The 20,355-nt window shown below is 50.4% G+C and overlaps 2 protein-coding genes across 2 annotated transcripts in view; both read right to left on the reverse strand.

The window, feature by feature from the left end:
- Positions 1 to 502: 502 nt before the first annotated feature.
- On the reverse strand, positions 503 to 8,958 carry WBP2 (WW domain binding protein 2). Its single transcript, XM_014953160.1, has 8 exons — positions 8,879 to 8,958; positions 7,077 to 7,185; positions 6,392 to 6,527; positions 4,694 to 4,786; positions 4,290 to 4,406; positions 3,925 to 4,059; positions 2,671 to 2,747; positions 503 to 2,142 (listed from the first exon to the last, which is right to left on the reverse strand). The coding sequence occupies exons 1-8, from the start codon at positions 8,935 to 8,937 to the stop codon at positions 2,089 to 2,091; spliced, it is 780 nt and encodes a 259-aa protein (XP_014808646.1). The 5' UTR covers positions 8,938 to 8,958; the 3' UTR covers positions 503 to 2,088.
- Positions 8,959 to 11,313: 2,355 nt separating this feature from the next.
- Positions 11,314 to 20,355, reverse strand: part of TRIM47 (tripartite motif containing 47) — a 16,263-nt gene continuing 7,221 nt past the window's right edge. Inside the window, exons 2-6 of the mRNA XM_014953746.1 lie at positions 18,475 to 18,570; positions 17,699 to 17,929; positions 16,931 to 17,126; positions 16,146 to 16,220; positions 11,314 to 15,317 (exon numbers count right to left, since the gene is read on the reverse strand). Coding sequence (XP_014809232.1) covers positions 14,692 to 15,317; positions 16,146 to 16,220; positions 16,931 to 17,126; positions 17,699 to 17,929; positions 18,475 to 18,570 — 1,224 coding nt within the window. The 3' untranslated portion in view covers positions 11,314 to 14,691. The remainder of the gene's footprint in view (positions 15,318 to 16,145; positions 16,221 to 16,930; positions 17,127 to 17,698; positions 17,930 to 18,474; positions 18,571 to 20,355) is intronic.

Below are 20,355 nucleotides of genomic sequence, written 5' to 3' on the forward strand. Positions count from 1 at the left end.
GAGGAACAAAACCACACAGGCTTTGGATGTTACCTGTAGAGCAGCTTCTGAATCCCTTGTTTGACACACACCAGTGCAACCCAGGACTCTGGGTTAAAAAAAAAAAAAGATAAAATTATGGATTGATTCTAACAACAGACATATTTCAGAGGCAACAACTATGCTGTGTCCCTCGACTGCTTCTTCTAGCAATAGGTTTTAAGTTTTACAAGGACAATTGGTCTGAAAAAAACACCTGGGTGATACATCTGGGTAAAGCATTAACTTGTCACCTCACCCATTTACAACACGTATTGTGAAATGGGTGCTTGTCAAAATATTTTAACATCTTATTTTCATTTCACAACGTCAGCCAAGAGAAATCAAGTGACTAATGTCACCAATGAACAGCCAAAAACAAAATCCAAAGAGATTTTGCTGTTTAATTCTCCCTCTCCCCACACAAAGGTAGTAAGTCACCAAGTTTGCCCACTAACACACATATAAATACTCAAACACTGAGTTTTGAGCTGATTTCTCTTTACTTCACAGTCTCGGCAAAACAAATCTGCATTCAAAAGTCATTTCACATTAATATATTAATCAAACATTTTCAAAATAAATATTTTTTTTTTTAAAATAACCATTTCTTTACATCACTGCAGTAGCAATTCTAGAAAAGTCAGTGCACGGACAGTAGCAATTTGATTAATCAGCGAGACTCAAACAAAAAGAAAACAGGAGGTGGACCTTTTTGTATCTCTCCAAGCAGGCTGCATGCAGCAAGTCTCAGGGGTTTCCTAGCACACCAGCTCTCCTCACACTTGCCGGGAAGGATTTTCACTCTCTCAGCTGTCAGAAGTCAGAAAAAGGTCTGATTTGTGCAACATTTTACAACCTGGATTCCAATCGGTCCTGCAGAGGTTCTGCATATTAAGAGTCGTCGTTAATGAGCTCAATTAATCAATGCTACGGAAAGGAAACGCTCGAACCCTCAGTCCAAGGGGCCCATGGTCGAGTTACTGGGAAGTAAATTCACAGCTGAGCCAGGAACAGCATTAAACAACCTTCATATGAGCAGCTCGGTTGTACCTAACAGCTTATTCCAACCTTTTGCATATTCTCTCAAGTGCATCCAGGGCAGAAACAAAGCAACTATTTTCTCCCCATTAGCTATTAATTAACATTTAAATCACAACAGTAAAACGCTTCACTGGCCAAAAAGTGTAACTTGTGTTAACAGGAAAGAAAAAAAAAAAAAAAGTGCATTATAGACTAATAAAGAGAATATTCAGGACTTAGTGATCTCAAGCCCACGTGTCTAACTGGAAGAGACAACAGAAAATTAGTGTTCCCGTGTGATCTATAACGAGTTAGATGCTACTAATTAACCCTGTAAAGAGTAGTATGTTTTCTTAAGAAGGGAAGCTTGTCAGTGTCATCGTACGGAGTGCACAGCAGGGAATTTTGGAGGGCTACCAGATTATTTGCTACGATTGTCAGGAATGACTTAGCTAAAAAAAAAACCCCTCAAGGATGTTTAACAGCTCTCTCAAACATATAATGGATATCTATTTCCTTTGAGATCCCAAAGGTTCCCTTTGAAGCCCTTTCTCAGTAGCAGAGGGAAAAGTTGGATGTGACACTCTGGGTTGAGAGGAACACCCAGAGACATCCCTGTGTCCAGAGATGCTCTTGGCTGCAAACTAAGATAAATTCAAGACACTCTCAGCTCCGCCCAAGAGCCTTGTTTCCATATTATGAGCAAGTTAATTATCAGTTTGGAGCCGTTGCTTACTCTAAAGAGGTATAATTTAAGTATCATAAGAAACAGAGATAAGGGAAATGATCACAGGTGAAGAGAACCTCCAGTTCTAGCAGAGGGAGAAGGGAACACTGCGGCAGGACAGCAACCCCTCAGAGCTCTGCGAGGGAACCCAGGCTGCCCAAATCTCTCCCCTTTCTCTGCACACATCTACCACTAGAGTCCAGGAAAGCTACCTGCCTCGGGGGAAGGCTCTACTCCTCAGTGCTATGGACCATGCCCCAATATTCTGCCAAAGTGGGAAGTTAAGAAAGCAATGAGTTGTGGAGAAGTTCTCTGTTAGCTTATTGGTTTTTCTTGTCCTCTGGTGGGAAGTATGGAGGAGGGGGTGGCTGGTCCTGAAATAAAGACAATAAAAGACTCTCAATTCATTGCTAAGGTAATAAAAAAAACCAACCTACAAAACAAAAACCACAAACACCACCAATGAAAATCAATTTAGACAAACTTTGCTGCGTCTTTGCTTTGTCCAGTTTTGGGCCCCCTACCATAAAAAAGACATTGAGGTGCTGGAGCGGGTCCAGAGAAGGGCGACAAAGATGGTGAGGGGTCTGGAGAATAAGTCTTATGAGGAGAGGCTGAGGGAACTGGGGTTGGAATGGGCTGCCCAGGGAGGTGGTTGAGGCACCATCCCTGGAGGTGTTCAAAAGACGGGTTGATGTAGTGCTGGGAGATATGGTTTAGTGATGATGCTCCTTGTTTGTTGTGTGGGTGTCTATTTTTGTCAGTTGGGTTGACGGTTGGACAAGATGATCTTTAAGGTCCCTTCCAACCTAGAAGATTCTGTGATTCTGTCACTGAGAGAAACAGCTGGTAAATACACACTTGGGCTCACGCTGCAACACCAGAATAACCCAGGGACTTACCGTGGGCATGTAGACGTTGTGTGGGTTGACGGGGCTGTAGTAAGCACTGGCAGCGGCTTCGGCAGCCTTTGCCTCAGCTGTCACAGAAAGAGAAGTTACCAACTTGGTGACACACAGAGAACTTTTACAATCAACCAAAAACTCCACATATTCTCAGCCATCAAGCGTTACTAACAGAGCACTCTTTGACCAAGGCTTGAGTTGCAAAATAGCTACAATGAACACAATTGAGCATTATCTCCTCCAAGGACTAAAGATTCAGTTGCCACAAAACTGTCAAGTCAGAGTGAAACAGTTCCAAGATTTAGTATGGAGATGTCACCTGGGACTTGCCTGTTGGCCAACAAATAAACACTAACGGCTGTTTTGCCTAAATACAGACAATAACCCTTAAAAAAGGAGTCAACAAACTATCTTTCTTGGGAGTGAGAACACAAGACAAAACAAAAATCAGCACAAGTTTATAGCAGCTCAGGGGATTCACAGTTTAAAGATGGTACTTTATTAAGATAATTCAGGTCTTCTATTTCTGCAGAATACAAGAGTCTTGTAAAACCACCTGGATCAGTGCCACTTTCCAAATCATAGTTCAAAGATGACTTTTTTTATTCAAACAAAAGAGAGAAGTTAAAGATATTTGTCTGGATAAGAAATTATCCTTGAGAGATCTATGGTTGTGTCCAACCACAAACGGTCTTTTGTTTGGGTTGGTTCCCAACCCTTTTAAGACCGTGTTTGAAATAATTTTGATAAATCCCAAATGAGTGAAAATGAGACTGACTTTTCGCCAGCCCCTTTCCATTATCTATTCCTCTGTTTAATATAATTTAAGCAAAAGCAGCCAGATTAGAGCGAAATGGGGGAAGGGGGAGCAAATATCAGCAAAGCCACATAACTAACTAAAATGGAACAGAAACTTATTTCACCATCGATTTCTTTATATTCATCTAACAGAGCAAGATTATCACAACAGAAGAATCATAAACTGTGGTTTTTAATACCACAAGAATAAAACCAGCTGCAAAATATCCACTAATGGTATCCACCCTGGATCAGGCTGGCCTCCAGACTGAGCTGGATATACAAGGCTGGAGATTAGGGGAGTTCCTTCATCCCTCTCCCGAACAATTTAAACTTCTAAATGGAGCATCTAAGATGACTCTAAGTTCCCCAAGAGATAACAGACAAGAAACAATGTCTGTTTCGTGGGTAATAAAACCATTGTGAGCTAATTCACCCGATCATGCTTCTTACCTGCAGGAGTGGAGGGCACGTCTGGGCCAACTGGGCCACTGACAGGGGGGGGCTCCATGGGCCCCGGGTACGGCGGGGGTGGGAGCTGCATGTAACCCATGTCTCCAGCTGCCACGGGGGGGCCGGGATAGAACTCTGTCAGGAAAGGAAATAACACAGCAAAAAGACTCAGCTCCTTTGGGTGGGTCACAGCACACAGCCAAAACAAGCCAAAGGCAAATACAGTTCAGCTCAGAAAGAAAAGTTGCACGAGGCATCGGATTCAATCTAAAAGATTATGTAAAATCAGCGTTTCTTCCTCCCCTTTTTGCCTATTTGAACTTTTGCTAATTAGAGCAGTCCCCATCCTCGATGCCCAGACTTACCAGGAGGAGGTGGTGGGTAGGGGTAGCCCCCATTAGCTGCAGCTGGTGCAAAAGCATAGGATCCATTTGGCATATAGGAATAGCCGTAAGCTCCGTTGGGTATTTCGCCTCTGGAGACTGGAAAAGTAAAGATAAAGCTGACCTCATGAAATCATCAAGCCAGCATCAAATGCAGGCGAAGATCTCCAGCAAACTTAAAGAATCCTTATCTGAAAAACAAACAAGCTCCATCCCCATAAATCTGCTGTTACTGGGATATAAAAAAAAGAGTTTTTACAGCAAGTGAGTTCAGAAACAGGCTGGAACTCACGTGGATTTGAATCCAACCTGTCGTAACCTAAAATTGCCCTTTTTGTGAGGTGAAACCATGGAACTGTACAGCAGCCACTACCCGACTCCTGTACCTTGAGATGCCACTTGCAGCATGCGCTGCCCAAACTCGATGGCACCCCCAGCTGAAAAGGTCATCTTGAACGTGGCAGATCCTTCCCAGCCACCTGCAGGGGAGAAAGACAGAATTCAGATGGAAGGAGAGGTTGTTTCGATGCTAAATAGCATCGAAATGCTATATATTCCATGCTTTACCTCTATTACCTGCCCTGGATATAATTTTTTAAAGAGCTTATCCCACATATCCAAGAAAAAAAATATGCAGATACTGTGGCAGAATTACCCTATTATCAGGAAAAAAAAAATATCACATTGGGCAGTATTTTCAGGTCAAGAGACACCTGAAGAAACATCAATGAGGAAGACATTCAAAAGCTTACTAAAGCTGTGCCTGGTTCCACAGCGGTTGCTGACAGACCAGGCTATCAGGAGTGTGGATTTGCTCTGGCTTTGTGTAAGATTAGTGCAGAAGACAGGGATTTTGTTAATCCCGTTTGGTAAAAAGCCTTTGCAACTACACCTAACTGTCAGCTATAAATTAGTTTGGGAGTCTGAGTGCCCAATGAAGCAAAGAGCTTAATGAAAAACACGGTCCTCATAAATCCATTAGAGTCTGTGGAAGATATTTCAAGTGAGGATAATAATAATAGAAAAAAAAAAATTAGTGACATCTCATATTACAGACTAAAAAAGAAAAACACACACAGCCCAGAGTCCCAACAATGCATCAAAGCAGAAGCTGTGTCAGTGCTGAAACAGGGACGTGTAGATTAAAGAGCCTTTTGAGCTAAACCAGACCCTCACGGCTGTTAAAGCAACTTCCTCAAAGGAGTCAGCCTCTGGGGAAAACTCACAAAGATATAGCTAAAGGCGTTTGCCTTTCACAGAGTTTACTGAGTTTGTTATTACTGCTTGGGTTTCCTCTCACGCTGGATGGTCCCACTTTGCTCCCACACAGAAACTACGATGCTGATTTCAGGATTACAAACTGAAGTCCCCTAAGCACAGCACGGTGACTTCAGTGCCACAACTAATAGACTAAACCAAGCTGGGGATGAAAGAGTTTACCAAACCTTTGGTAAAAAGCAGAAGCATAAAACAGTGATTAAAAAAACACATTCTTGAAAATGTCTACCACAACCTTCTCATTGACCGTAATACGAAACCACCCCTTGAAGATTCCCTGATTTTAAGACAGTCCGTTCTCTTCCAAGTGCCATTTTTACTGCTAAGATGCACTATAGGAAAAGCACGCCTTTCCTTGAATTGCACAACAGGAGAACAGAGCTCTGGAGATCTGCACCTGAAAACCCAAACAGATCCAGGAAGGATCACGAGTCTGGCACAGGAGGGCCAGGATGCAGAACTAACAGGTAACCCCAAATGACGAAAGCAAAATGACATCCTCCCTCCCCTGACACTGCTCTGATGTTTACCCAGTGAGATCACTTGTTCTGAGTGAACTTAAGTCCTTTGCACAGAGGGCAGGAATGAGATGGGTTGCAGAACAGATCTGTTCATTGTAACTGTAAGGGAGCAGATAAGGGGAATATTTTTAGCCGCTGGTTTCAAAGAAAGAAACATATTTTAGCAGTGCTGTAAAAACCCATTTGGTCAGTATCCAGTTTCGGTTACACCGGATACTCTGCTATGAAATGTGTAGTTGAACTAAGATAGAGAACATAGATCTGCACTATACACACTATACATACCTCCTGCCTCTGCTTTCACTGTACCCTTGATATAATTTGCTCCAAAGACCGGCTGCTTAATCTCACAATCTTTCAACAGATAAAAGGGCATCACGAATGACTGCATTGCATCCTTTCCCTTCGATACAAAGATAACCTGAAAAGAAAATACAAATTACAAAGGGTATTTAGAACAGAACAGGAAACACAGCCCAAATTTATTAGCTGAAGAGACTTTTTGATGGACTGAAACTCCCATGTCCGAAGCTCTGTCAGTTCCACAAGCCAAAAGCTACACAGAACAGCCACAAGGGTAAACTGACACCCCGAGGCAATAAGGTCTTCCAGGAAGGCTACCCTGGCTCAGATAATACTCCTCCCAGCTTCCACAGAACTCGCTGCTCCACACAGCTCTGATTTAGTAGCTGTGCTCTTGCATTCAGCATTTCCAGACCATTGCTAATTTCCAGTCCTCGAGATGCCTGGTAGACTAAACAGCTGCCTGTATAAGAACTAATCAGATTTATTATCTTTTGACAAATAGATAGGATGTGTGCTGAATTCATAATGCTCCCCAGAGGGAGAGGATGAGCCATACTTCAAGGGGTAGTAGATTATCCCGACTTTCGTGCATTGAGGACGTTTAAATACAGAATTGCAAAGAGCCCTTATCCCCTTACACAAGATAAAGCCTTTTACTACTTACTCGGTAGGGAGTCAAGAAAACACTCCCTTTCTTGGTCCCTTTGAAGGCATCTGGCATAGGTTCGATATCACTGAAGGTAATTTCTACGTGATCATAGGTCATCAAAACGCTGCAAACAAGAGGAGAGAGGAGACACGGTGTCACAGTGTTACAGCTCAAGGCAGAAGTGCAATACGCATGGAAGTTTACTGACCTACCAAAACTGGCTTTATCCTCAGGCCAGTACTCGGCAGACAAAATCAGTCTGGCTTACATTTTTTTTCACGTTGGCAACAGCAATTTAAGTAGTACTGGCTGCTTGTTCTCAGCCTCGTGTTCCCTCCTCCGTGTGCTGGCACAGCTACTGCAGTCTGCGTAGCCAGGCAGTGAATTTAGTCAACTGAACTGATCAACCTCTTGAGACATATATATATATATATTTTTTTTTTTAAAGGTGTTGCATTTCTGCACACAAGTGTGCAGAAATTACTGTGCACACATTACTGCACCACAAGCAACACAACAGAGGAAGGACCGCTAAGCAGGAACTGCTCAGGCTGCCTTATGCAACACGGCTGTTGGAGGTCTAACCACAGCTTAAGCATCTCTGTCACACAAATGTGATCAAGAGAAGCTCCCCTTTCTCGTCACTAGACTTCACTGACCCGTGCTGTCCGCACTGACTCCTTAATTCTCAATTAGAAACTGACCTGATTAAAGCCAGAGCAATACCCTTGCATGGATACAGAGGGTAACTTGTATTGACATAACAGCATCCACATTAGGGACTCTAATCCCTAAAGCTGGAGAAACCTCCACCACCGTTATCTTCGGCAGCTTACGTGTTACCATCCTCAGTCACTCACCTTTCCCTTCTGCCAGCCAGTACCCATCCCCTGATCCAAGGCAGGGTGACAACTGGGAACAGTAACACATTGAGCTGCCGCTGTTGTTTGTTTCAGTGAATGCAAATCTAAGCCCCAGAGTTGATCTTACTAAATTCTTCTAAGAAGGGTCACATCCCAACGGGAAGTCGGGCGCAGAATTCCTGTACCAACGTTTCACTGGCCTCATGGAAAGAAGCCCTGAAGAATGAACTTCTCCTTTGTCCCAGAAGCAGGTGACTGCCACGTCAGAACCGAGACACACTGGCAGACACAGAGGGTGAGGACAGCCCATTGCCATGCAGACAGAAGCAGCTCTGTGGAGGCTTTCTGTTTCCATGGTTATAGCCCAGCACCTTTTCCCAACACTGCTGCTGCTTCCCAAACACACTCTGGGGGTGTGCACTCGAGGAACCCAGCAAACCAAACCGGGCAGGAGGTCCAGCAGTCCCCAATCAGGCAGCTCTTCAGCACAGGCACAGTGCAGGGGCAGCATCTCCCGCAGCACTGGGTGGCGAGAGAAGGATGAGGCTTGGGCCCAGGCCAGAATCACCTGGTTGGGGACTGAGCTCTGCCAGCCCTCCCGGAGCTGAGGGGAGAGGCTGGGGACAGCAGTACGAGCCAGCAGCAGCCAGGAGGGCAGGAAGGGAAGGGTGTCAGGAGGGAAGGCCTGCGGATGCGGCCTAGCAGCACTACCCCCGGGGAGCCCCTGGGGCAGGGGGATGCGTACAGCCCCAACAACCGCAGGGAGAAGAGGGGAGGACGAGCCCACACACGCCGGCACCATGAGGGTTAAACCACCCCCCCAGGCCCCTCAGTAACCCCCCTCCCCCGCTCCCCACACAACCCTGAGTTGGGAAAGAAGGGAAGAGGGTGGAGAGAGCCCCCCGCTGCCCCCCCCGGCCACCGGAGGGTAGGGAGAAGGGGACAGTGCCTCACTTCTCGCTGTTGTTAACGATGACGCCGCCGCCCTCCGAGTGGTTCCTGTTCAGCGCCATGGCCGCACCTCTCTCCGCCCCAAACCAGGTCCCAAAACACCTCCATCGCCCCCCTCCACCAAAGCCCAGGGGCAGCAGGCCCACGAGCTGCGGGGAACTGCGATCCCAGGCCTAACCATCCCTGAGGAGACCCGCAGCCCCTTGCTCCTGCCACATGGAGGATGGAGCAGGCCCAGAGGAGGCCACGAAGATGTTCCGAGGGCTGGAGCCCCTCTGCTGTGAGGACAGGTTGAGAGGCTTTGGGGGGTTCAGCCTGGAGAAGAGAAGGCTCCGGGGAGATCTTTGGAGCCCCTTCCAGTCCCTGAAGGGGCTCCAGGAGAGTTGGGGAGGGACTCTTGATCAAGGGAGTAGAGCAATAAGATGAGGGGTAATGGTTTCAAACTGGAAGAAGGTAGGTTTAGATGAGATGTCAGGAAGAAATTCTTTATTCTGAGGGTGATGAGAGCCTGGTCCAGGTTGCCCAGAGAAGCTGTGGCTGCCCCATCCCTGGAGGGGTTCAAGGCCAGGCTGGATGGAGTGGAGTAGGACTAATCCAAAGAGCCAGTCTCCTTTTTGGGAGAGCTCTCCGGCATGCTTATAAACCCATTAGTCATCTGATTACGTGTCCTGCTCATCCTATATAATAATAAGATTTATTTAGACCCTGCCTGATCTTGGCAGCAGTTTTTCTGGCTTTTCTGCCCACAAGGGCACCCCAGAATAGTGGCGCTTTGCGGGTGGGAGTTTGCAGGGCATGAAGATGGCATTCAAATCAACATTTTGTTTTAAAATGCTGTATTTTGCTGCTGTTTTCACCTCATTTTTTATCCTGAAGACACTTCCTGGCCGGTTCACTAGTGGGTAAAACATTTTCCCTCGGAGGCTGGCCAGTTTTGCATGCGAGAAGGGGGTGTTTGTGCGTCCCATGCAACCACAAAGTGATTTTAACGCTGCTTGGCGGGATCTCCCTGGGAAAAGCCCAGAATTAAGTGAAATGGAGACAAAATTGGACGCTCAGGAGGCGGGCAGGGCAGAATTCAGATGTTGGGTAGAGCAGAATAAAAATCATCCCACATATGTGATGGAGATGCACATAAAATGAGGTGTAGCCCCTTAAAGATTCCTGCTCCGTTTCCAACCATTTTTTTTTATTTCACATTTGATACATGTTTCATGCTTTGCACACTTGCAAATGGATTTTTGAGCCTGGTATTGGCTGCTCTCCGTGCTGGAATCAATCCCATCTTCAAACTACCCGTTTTTATATTGGAGAGTGTTAAACTGGAGGGATTAACCAGTTGCTCTATAAACAAGGCAAGACCCTGTCCGTCTGTCCGGAGGGAGCAAATCTGGGAGCAGAAAAATACCTGTGGTGTTTGCAGAGCTACAGTAAGGGTCTAATCTCCTGCCTCCAGGTGTGGAAGCAGGAGGAACTCTTAAAAAATTAATGATAACATAATTTCATTAAAAGTAGAAGCCCTATGAAACTAGTCATCTGTTTTGACAGGCTCCTCATATCAATAACTGACAACTGTATATAAATAACGTACAAATATATATTAAGAGCATATATTACCCTAACTTATATCCTTTTTTACCTTAAAGTATATATTTTTATATGGATTTGAGTTTTTCCTTGCAGCTTTTGCAGCCCAGCCCTGTCTGAGTGCCTGAGGACCAGATGGGGTGCGGGGGGGGAGCGGGGAGGGAAAAGCAGAAAAACTACATAATGGAAAACAGATTTAAACAAATGCAGTGACATAATCTGTAGAGTTCTTGGCAAGAAAAGAGCAAGTTTGTGCTTTTCATATCCGCTTTTTTTCAATAAGCTGTAAGTTTCCCTTTTAAGAAGTGGTTATAACAAACAGCCCTGATTCCTCTCCTATTAAAGTCAGTAGCAAACATGCCCTCGGATTCCAGTGAAGCGCCGCCACCTCGCACGAACTAAGACTCGCCCAATACTGTTTGTTTTTTTTCTCTCCTAGCTCCAGCTGATATTTGGTATTAAGAAATTCAGCCTTTACTTAAAAAAGGTGCCAGCGTGAGTGCCAGCGCGCCTGGGAAGCTCCAGACCTCGTCACACAGAAAACCTTGGAAATTTATACTCAAAACTGAAAACACTGAGGAAAAAGTGCCTAATCTGCTCATCTTTGTTATTTCTAAGCTGAGGGCAGAGGTACAAGAGAATTCAAAACAATTCATTGTTTTAAATTGCCCAGGGCTGACAATATTGTTATTGGATTTTAGGATTCTTCCGCTCCTTTTGCAGTCGAGCAATAGAAACGTGTATTTGGCGCGATTCCCTTAGACATGCTTGGAAAATAAAATCTGTGTTATTTTACCCCAGATGTACAGGACGCAGAAAAATAAACATGAGATAATGGGACAGCTCTAGCAGTTTAGTATTTAAAGGAAAGAACAACCCAGAGCGATGTAATATTTAATGGTAAATCATAGTCTCTAACATCATTATATTATTCTGTTACAGTTTGTATTTTTCACACATGTAAAATACTCTACAGTAACTCGATTTAAAAAAATCCTAATTGAAAAGAGGAACACTCTGTGACAGCAGAAATAACTCAAGGGAACATGGAATTTAAATTGCCAAGGCTATCTGTCCATCTAAACTCACCACACACCGCATTTAGCCCTCCGTTTGCAGCGATCCAGAGCTGGCAGAGTGCACATTTCCTAATCGTTCCAGTTTAGACCCCAAATTATTGGCAACCCAGAGCAAACTCTGGTCCAACTCCCCGGGTGGGAGGATTGCTCCCGCCTTAAATGGGTCAGAATTTGCTCCATGCCCTAAACCATGAGGATTTAGAGAGCTTCCCACCCGGATAAAAGCAGGCAGTGGGAAGGAGAGGGTTGGTCGAGCCCTCAAATCCCTCCGAAAAGCTGCGTATCAGCATCCCAGCTCTGGGGGCTGGGAATTAAGGCGAATTAAGCAAAAGCAGCAGCACAACCAGCAGCAAAACCCCAACACCCGACGTGTCCTCCTGAGCTGCTCCCGCCTTGGTTACAGGATGGAAAGGGAAAGGCGTGGGATCCCACCGAACCATCCCGAACCCTGAGGGAGCTCAGAGAGAAGGGAGGGATGGGTGGCTAGAGCACGGCATTCCCCACGGAGCAATCTGTCCGCCTACGGAGAAAAGAAATGGGGCAAAGGCCTGGATCCGCTCTATTTACTCTGGCAAAAACTCCTGGCCACGAATGGTGGGAGTTTTGCCGGAATAAATGAGATTTAGGGCCCAGACAGAGCCGAGGCAGGAGCCCGCCTGCGACATCTCTTCCTGCAGGCGTGCAGCAGAGGTCACGGGTACCTTCCTCTTCCTCCCGGGATGTGCCCACGCAGGGGGGCTGTGTCACGTCCCTACCTTTTTTATCTGGTAAGGCATTTCTGAGCCCCAGTCCTCGCCCGTGTTAAGAAAACAGGGGCGAGGCCTGGGCTGTGTCACGCTGACAGCTCGTGCGAGGGCTGAGATTTGCAGGGGAGCGACCGGCGGGAGCCAAACAAAGCGGTTTTGAGGCAGGAGCTGCGGAGACGGGGAGTGAATTCCCATCTGGACAGAAGTCCGGGCAGCGTTCCCGCTGGCTGGCTGGGAAAGGCCAAGATTTCATCCGAAGGTTTCACTCTGGAAGCCCTACCTCCCCTTTTCCCACCGCCGGCGGGATTTTAGGAGTCGCCGCGTGCGGAGGAGGAGGAAGAGGAGGGATTTGTAGGCACATCCCAGGGGTTCCCCTCCCAGAACCCACTCTCCAGCCCTGTCCTGGTCAAGCCCTCAAATCTCTCCGAAATTTGGGGAGGGGGCAGCTGTGATCGGACCCTTCAGCCCCTCCAAGGAGAGCCCCCAGCGGTGGCCGATGGCTGGGGACCGGCAGCTCTTGGCACCAGCATTAATTGGCAGCGCTGGCAAACGAGTTACAGTAAAGCAGCTCTTTAAGCCCCAGTGTTTATGTAAACGTGGCTTTAACTTTAAACCTCTCGGCTTTGTGGCTGCCTTTTTATTCACGTTCACTTTTTTCCCTTGGCTCCCCCTGAATACAGCACTATGAATTCCAGCTTATCCTTTGGGGAATATGTACATATTTCATATATTTAGCTAAATGGGCCATTTTCCATCCCTGTTGACTGTTGATGCGTCACCGCTGACTCACTCACGCCAGCAAAGAAACGGACCCAATATATTTTCTCTCTAGGTATATATTACACAGCACTACAATTCTGTAAAGCGAGCTTCGGGAGGTAGGTAGCAACCTAATCCCAGGAAAAATAAACTTGTGGAAAGGCACGCTGCGCCGAGACAGGGGCTGCACTGTGCCGCCCTTACAGGCGGCATTTCTCTATTTTGCTTCTGGAAAAGCTCCCTTAGGACACGTGAACTGGCATTTTTGGCTCTCAGCCTCAAGTTTCCACCTTTCCTGGAGGGGACACTTGCTTGAGAGTAGTTTTTTGTTAATTGTTACTTATTGCCAGAATCTAAAGGGTCATTCGATAACTGCCTGAGGCTGCACCTTTTATTGATGCACTCACAGCTGTCCCTACAACAATCCATTTGTCCCTGGGACATACTCACAGCACCTCTTTGTCACTTAAAAAAGCTCTCTAAGCTGAGGGGTACAGCTCCAGTGTGCCCAGGCTACTTTAAGAGCTGGGAGTTTAATATTAAAACCCCCCTAAAATAGGAGGGTCATCAAAAACGTGGGGGGAAGCTGTAAAGCTTCTATAAACAGTTCCCGAGGAATGTGTTTTCTAAAAGCACGTCCTCAAAACTCTTTTGTGCTGCTCCCTTCGCCCTCTGAGGGCAGGAATGGTGCTGCTGCTTCTCGCTTGGAGGTTTCTCCCCTTTCCCAGCTGGGATTTTGGGCTGTGGTGGGGAACTACCCCCCCAGCCACAGGGCTCCAACACAAGCGGGACCACGGCTTTTCCCAAATATGCCCAGCCACAGGCCAGTGATCAAAATACCCACGAGGGAGGGCAAAGATGCTCGTTTCACGTTTCCAGCACTAATTGGTGGTCAGCCCTGTGGGGAGAGGTCACCGCAGCATCACTCCTGAACCCAGCCAGGCTCCTTTGCATCCCCCCAGTCCACACTGTGTCCCCCCTGGTCCCCACTGTGTCCTCCCAACCCCGGAGCACCCTGCTCACCCACACCAAGGCACAACAGCGATGCGGGCACTGGGGAAGCAACCACATCAGCTTTGGGGTTTGCCCGGTCCGTGCCAGGCTTGCTACTTCCAAGGCACTTCATAAGGAGCACGTGGAAGGTGGCGATGAGCCGGAGCTTTAAAAAGCAGCAGCGACACAAAGATGGAGATAAGGCACAAAGCAGAGCATCCGTGCAAGTCGCCAGGGCAGTGAGAGCAGAAAATAAGGAGAGGGACCTGGCAGCCCGGCAGCTGGCCAAGGCACAGCTTCAAATCTACACGGCGCTTCTCCTGAGCGACGGGCTTTACCAAGAAAGGCTGTCTCCCCGTCCCTCATGTCCAGAAAGGGAAACTGAAGGGCAGGGAGCAGCACAGAGACTCGCCCAAGTTGGCTCAGTGGCCCAGCAGCAGAGATGGCACTTGGATCCTGCTCCCGCCTGGCTCCCAGCCCGGGGGCTCTGCCCGCTGGCCAGTGTCACCCACCCCTGGGCCACCAACAGCACCCAGTGGGGAGGGAGGGCTGCCACAGAGAAATACAACGCTACCAAAGGGAAGCTGTGAGGGAGACAACACACACAGGAGAGACTCTTCTGGGTTGTCCTGTGCTCCCGCTCCCCGGGCGGTTACCGACGCTTTAGCACCGAAACACAATCTTTCTTCAGTGGCCCGATCTGCAGGTGGGCATCGACGCTCTCCAGGAAGAAGGCTGGTTTCAGCTTGCACACGAAAAGAGAGGCGAATTGGCGGTTGATCTTGATCTGGAAGGGGTCAGACTGACCCTTGGCCAAAGGGGAGACCTTGAGCTGCCGCAGGCAGGTCATCTTGGAGTCCTTGACCCCGTAGAAGGTCAGGGCCTTCTCCGAATACTCCAGGAAGACCCCGATTGTGTGGAAAAACGGCTGCTGGATGACGGACTCTAAGCCGCCAAACCAGGCCACATAGTTCTGTCCGTTCCACTGCAGGCAGCAGGACTTCTCGTTCCTCCCCAGGCGCCCACAGTTGTAGGACACCCGGGGGTCAAAGTCCTCAGCAATGACACCGATGCTGACCCAGCCCTCGATGATCTCCACCTCCCAGTAGTAGTTGCCCCGATTCATGAGGTTCACACCCAGCACCTGCTCGCAGTTGATGAAGCGGGTCGGGCTCTCGGGGTAGGGGATGGGGCACAGCACCCGCTTGGCCCCTTTGGTGCCAAACAACTGGATGAACTTGTCAGCCGTGTCACTGTCCAGGTCAATGATGAAGGCAACTGCGTGGGGCAAGAAGGAGGTGTGAGGACGAGGAGGGAAATGGGAGGAAATCCACCCCCAGCCCTCCCCGCTCTGAGCCCCTGTTCCAGTCTTCGGTGATGGGCACGATCCTTTCTGACTTCTACCATCACTCTGTCCCTTTGCTTTTAAATCCCGTGGCCAATTTCAGCTGATGAGGGTAAGGGGCTGAAAGAGCTGATGCTCCCGTAAGTGGGATGAACACAGGTAACTGGGTATCAGCTCAACCATGATACCACACATTGGAGAATGTTGGGAGATCTTCTCTCCTTATGGACATCTCAGTCGGTGACGCCACATCCTCTGTAAGGCTTGGGGGGGACACACGGGGTGTTGGAGCCCAACCAAGCCCTGCTCCCCACCCCAAGTCTCAGCCCCTTCTGCCCCACTGTCTCTGCTCAGCCACTGAATTATCCCTCGCCTGCTCCAGAAGCTGCCCCTCATCCATCCCCTGCTCTGCAGCAAACAAGGCAGACGTGCAAACTCTGATCTAATTTAACAGAGGATTCAGCTTGTTAAGGGCTGGAAAGCAGCAGAAATTACACGGTACGCCTGCAGCTGGTCCGGCAGAACCACAGACAAGGGGAAAAAAAATATCACCTAAACAGATTATGACCATTGTCAGGAAAGCAAGGAGGCTTCCTCCGTGGCTGAGCAATATTTCCTCCGGTGGCGGCAGCGCTCCTGCCAGCCCTGGGCTGGGGACCAGCGCCGGCCGGGCATGTGGGAAGGAGCCGGCTGGGCAGGGGAGAGGAAAGGGAAGATGGACCTTAGCAACAACTGTCAAAGCAAAACTGTCCCTCGCTTACATTTCAGGAAGTAATCACGGCTCTCCAGGCAGGCGAGATTGTTTGACTTGTCTGGAAATCGGGACTCGGCCGGCGCTGCAGGGAAAGGGACAGAAGGGTTTGCCAACAGCAAAGAAACGTTTTTGATGCCTCAAACAAAGGTGTTACTGAAGCATCACCTCCCCGCCCGACACCCCTGGTGGTACCCAGCTGCTGTGGCCCCCGAGTCCCAGCTGGCATCCCCTGCACACTCCTGTGGGCTCGGACATGGGAAAGCACAGATGCCACCTTTGCCACCCCAGGGAGCTGGGCAGGGGGACAAGGAACCAGCTGCAATTCCCCTGGGCATTCGAGAAAATGAGAGAGAGGAGAGAGCTCAGGCTAAATGACAGAGTGCAGGAGAAAGCTGCCACGGTGGCTTTCTAACCCTGGCAGGTTTGGGAGACCACAGCCTGCCCCGTGAAGAGGTTCATCTATGCTGGGAAGAAAGAGTCCCCTTTCACGGGAGGCCACTTTGGCCACTTGCCCCCTCCCACAGGGCCCTGCCTTAACTCCCAGCCTGTTTGTTGCCTCTCCAGTCTCCGGTCTCCGTGGAAAAAAATCATAAAACCTCAAAGACGAGGCATAAACCCAGACAGGGATTGTGCAACGTGCAGCACAACCCTCCCAGGCAGCTTCCAGGGCTGGATGGAGAGGGGGCCAGCGCTCGCAGGAGCCACCGAGCCTGCAGACATCTCCCACCTACGCAGGGGAGGATGGAGGGAGACGGGGTGACCTCCAGGCAGAGGGGCTGGGTGAGCACAAACCTTCCCCTGTCTCCTGGAAACTCAGCCCATCCGTTCCTTTCCCCTGCAAGTGGTCCCACTGGTTTTTGCAGGCAGCGGAGAGCACGTCCTTCATGGTGCTCACGGCTTGGGTGCACTTGGTGAAGTTCAGCTCCTTCTGGAAACTCAGCACCGGGGAGAAGTTTTCTTCCATGGCTACTTTTAAGGCTTGAAATTCCTGAGCCAAAAAAAAGAGGGGAGTTCCAGGAGGTTTCAAACAAGCTGAAGTTGTCTCTTATTCCACAACCCCACCCTGCCCCAGAGGATTTGGGAACTGGCAGCTCGCAGGACTTGGCCCAAGGACAACCTTGCAAAAGGGAGGAGAGAGCTTTCCCGGCCACGCGTTTCTGGCGCCTTCTCTTCACTCCCTTGCAAACCTGGACTCAGACCGTTCCCACCTCGCATGGAGCAGCATCTCCTCCCAAAAAGGTCTCCTCTTGCTGGGCTGCTGAGGGGGGAGGTGCTGGATGGGGGCAATGGGGCACCTCTCACTCTCTGCCCCCCACACCGAGATACCCAGCCCAGGCAGCACATCAGCTTCTCCTGAGTCACCGCCAGCACGGAGGTGGGGTGATGGAGGAGAAAGTCTTGGCTGGCTGGTGTCCCCGGGGAATGACTGTGCCAACGGGAGTGAGCCCCCACAGCCCCCGTATCCCAGGGCTCCTCCCACCCAGCTCCACGGGAAATGGGACAAAACCCCAAAAGACAACATTATCAGCTCCTTCTCCTCGCCCCATCCCACCCAGGCACCTGGAGGAAGTAGATGGTGTCGGTGCTGGGGACATTCTCCAGGTTTTGCTTGCACTGGGCCAGCTTGGCTCGCCTCTCCTCCTTCCAGCGCAGATCGGCCTCGGCCTCCCCCAGCATGGAGCGCTCCCCGTCCTCGATGAAACTGGCCACCTCCTTCTGGAAGGTCGACAGGACCTCGGAGGCTTCTCCAAAGAGCTTCTCAACTCTTTCCCTCTCCTTCGTGGCAGCACCCTGAGCACAGGGAGAGAGGGGTGAGGGTGACCTCCTGCAGGCAAGGAGAGCACCCTCGTCTCCTGCCCAGCACCCAGTTCGGAGCTCTGTGGGGTCCCCCTGACACTCCGTAGCACCCTTCATCCAAGAACTCAGAGCACTTTACAATCCAGGTGTCCAGGGACCTGGCTGGGCATGGTCTCTTACTGCTCCATCATGTCTTGTGTCTCCAGGTGGTGAAGTGACATGTTTGCACAAGGGCCAAAGGGGACCAAACCCCCTGTGAGCCTGGGTAGAGAAGGTGGAAGAGCCAGGGGATGCCCTAGTGTGGTTCTTGCCCCATTCCTCCTTCCAGGTTGCAAATGAAAGCAACCAGAGATGCCGTGAGGGCTAACAGAGACGAGAAACAAGGATCCTTGCCAGGGTCACCATCATTTTACAGGGCACTTGCTCCCCTCTGAGCACCACCTCTATACCCCACACAGCCCAGAATCTCACGGCCCCTTCACCTCTGCTCCCCAGCCCAGCAGAGCTGTGCTAACGGAAAGAAGCCATTGCAGAGTCACCTTAATGAGCTCCACCATCTTCTTGGCCTGCGCGATGGTGACTGCCAGCTCCTCCAGCTCGTTCTCCACATCGCTTAGAAATTTGGCTTGTTGGGCCTGGGGACAAAAAGGACAAACACTGAGCTGTGCTCCCCTATCCCAGCGGCAGGGAGGAGCTGGGGACCCACATCTCACTCTCTGACCACGACCTTGCTCTCAGGCTTGGGGGGAAGGGTGCAAGGGGAATTGTGAGTTGTTTCCCTCTTCTCTTCCCCTGCAACGTCCAACCTGTGAACATCCTTTCTCACTCGGTTGGAAAAGCAAAGGAGCAGCCAGGCTGCAGAAGGTCGTGCCCAGCTCCACGATCCCTACCCTGCTCCCAGCACCAACCAAGTAAAATAGGAACTTGAAGGCAAAAACCATGGGGCAGCGACTGCAGCAAGCACAGCTCAGCCGCCTGCTCTTAGCGTGTATCTCCAGGCTAGGAAAAAAATTCCACCTGGGACTGCGGAAGGGCAGATCTGGAGCTCTCGGAAACGCGGTGCTGAGTCCCCTGGGGGCTCCTCATTAGGGGCCAAGCAAACCAGCTCAGGAGCACGGGGTGTTGCGTGGCTGCAAAGGAAGCACCGTCCAAACGCGACGTTTCCTGACACGCTATTGTTAGCACCAGCCATTGCCCGTCACGAGGACAGGTCCCTTGGGACCCAGGAGGGCATCGCATCCCCCAAACAGAGCAGCTCCTGATGCTCAGCCCCCAGCCCAGTGCATGGCAACGGGGGGGGACAGGCGCTTTCCCCATCCATCCTTCCCACCCCACAGCGTGAGGGTGGTGGCAGAGAGCAGCCACAGGGGCTGTGCAGTGACATTAAGCAGCGGCTGCCGAGGCCCGACAGCTCCTCGGGGCTGGGATCACACACGCTTTCTATTTTAAGGCTCCTGATGACTAATAACACCAGCAAAAGGCTTTTCCAAGAGCCCACAAGAGAGTGGGAGCTGGCTCGGGGCTGCCACTGTGCTCCCCACCAGAGTGTCCGCAGCCCCCGGGCTCTCCCCTGGAAAAAACAAACCCTTCCAAGGTCTCCAAATGCCCCACGCAGACACGGGGATGCCACGACGCTGCGAGCCCCACAGACTCCCATCTGCCTGCAGCGTGCAGAGGCCCCACGCACTCGAGGCAGCAGTGCCCAAGGCGGCAGCACCACATGGGGCTCGGAGCCCCGGCTCCCGGGGGGGGAGGCTCGTGGGTGCGAATTTGGGAGGTGACTCAGCTGCATCTGGGAATGGGAGTGACGGAAAAAAAAAAACCCAAGCAAAAACCCTGCTGCCAAAAACCATCAGGACACAAAGGGCTGGTGGAGCGGGAGCGGGCAGGCTGCCAGCGCGCCGAGAAAAACCGCCTTGAGGGAGCTGTGGGAACGGGACGGAGCAGACGGGTGCCCCGTGACCGCGGGGGAGGCCACTGCGGGGTGTCCCAGGCACCCTCCTCCCCACCCCTACACCCACTGGGACTGAGAGTTCAGCCCCACAGCAGGACCAGACCCAGCGGGTTTGCCCCTAATGCCAGTCCTGGTCTGTCCGTCCTGTCCCCACCCCACAGGGTGCCCTGATGGCACAGCATCCCCCCCTCCCCTGTGCCAGGGGGCCATGCTGACCCTCCTTGGGGGTCTGGTGCCCCCGGGGGTTGCCCCTGCGCACCCCCCAAATCTTCTCCTGTCCTGGGAGGCTGTTGTCAGCACATTCCAATCCCTCTCCCAGGGATCTGTTGCCCTCCGCGAGCATCCTCTGCCCCCCCCCCAGCATCCTCTGCCCCCCCAGGATCTGCTGCCCCAGAATCTATTACCATCCCCACCCCACATAGAGCATCCCCCCACACTGCTGCACCTGCAACACCTCCCATGTGGG

The sequence above is a fragment of the Calidris pugnax genome, unplaced genomic scaffold, assembly GCF_001431845.1.
Source record: "Calidris pugnax isolate Ruff unplaced genomic scaffold, ASM143184v1 scaffold9, whole genome shotgun sequence".
NCBI classification, from domain to species: Eukaryota; Metazoa; Chordata; class Aves; order Charadriiformes; family Scolopacidae; genus Calidris; species Calidris pugnax.

Bases quoted from the DNA above. Each gene is read 5' to 3' on its own strand.
- WBP2 (XM_014953160.1), bottom strand. From the start codon at position 8,937: ATGGCGCTGAACAGGAACCACTCGGAGGGCGGCGGCGTCATCGTTAAC. The intron at 4,407-4,693 runs GTACAGGAGTCG...TTACTTTTCCAG, and splicing joins GCTGCAAGTGGCATCTCAAG to TCTCCAGAGGCGAAATACCC. The intron at 2,748-3,924 runs GTAAGAAGCATG...TTTCTGTGACAG, and splicing joins CGTGCCCTCCACTCCTGCAG to CTGAGGCAAAGGCTGCCGAA.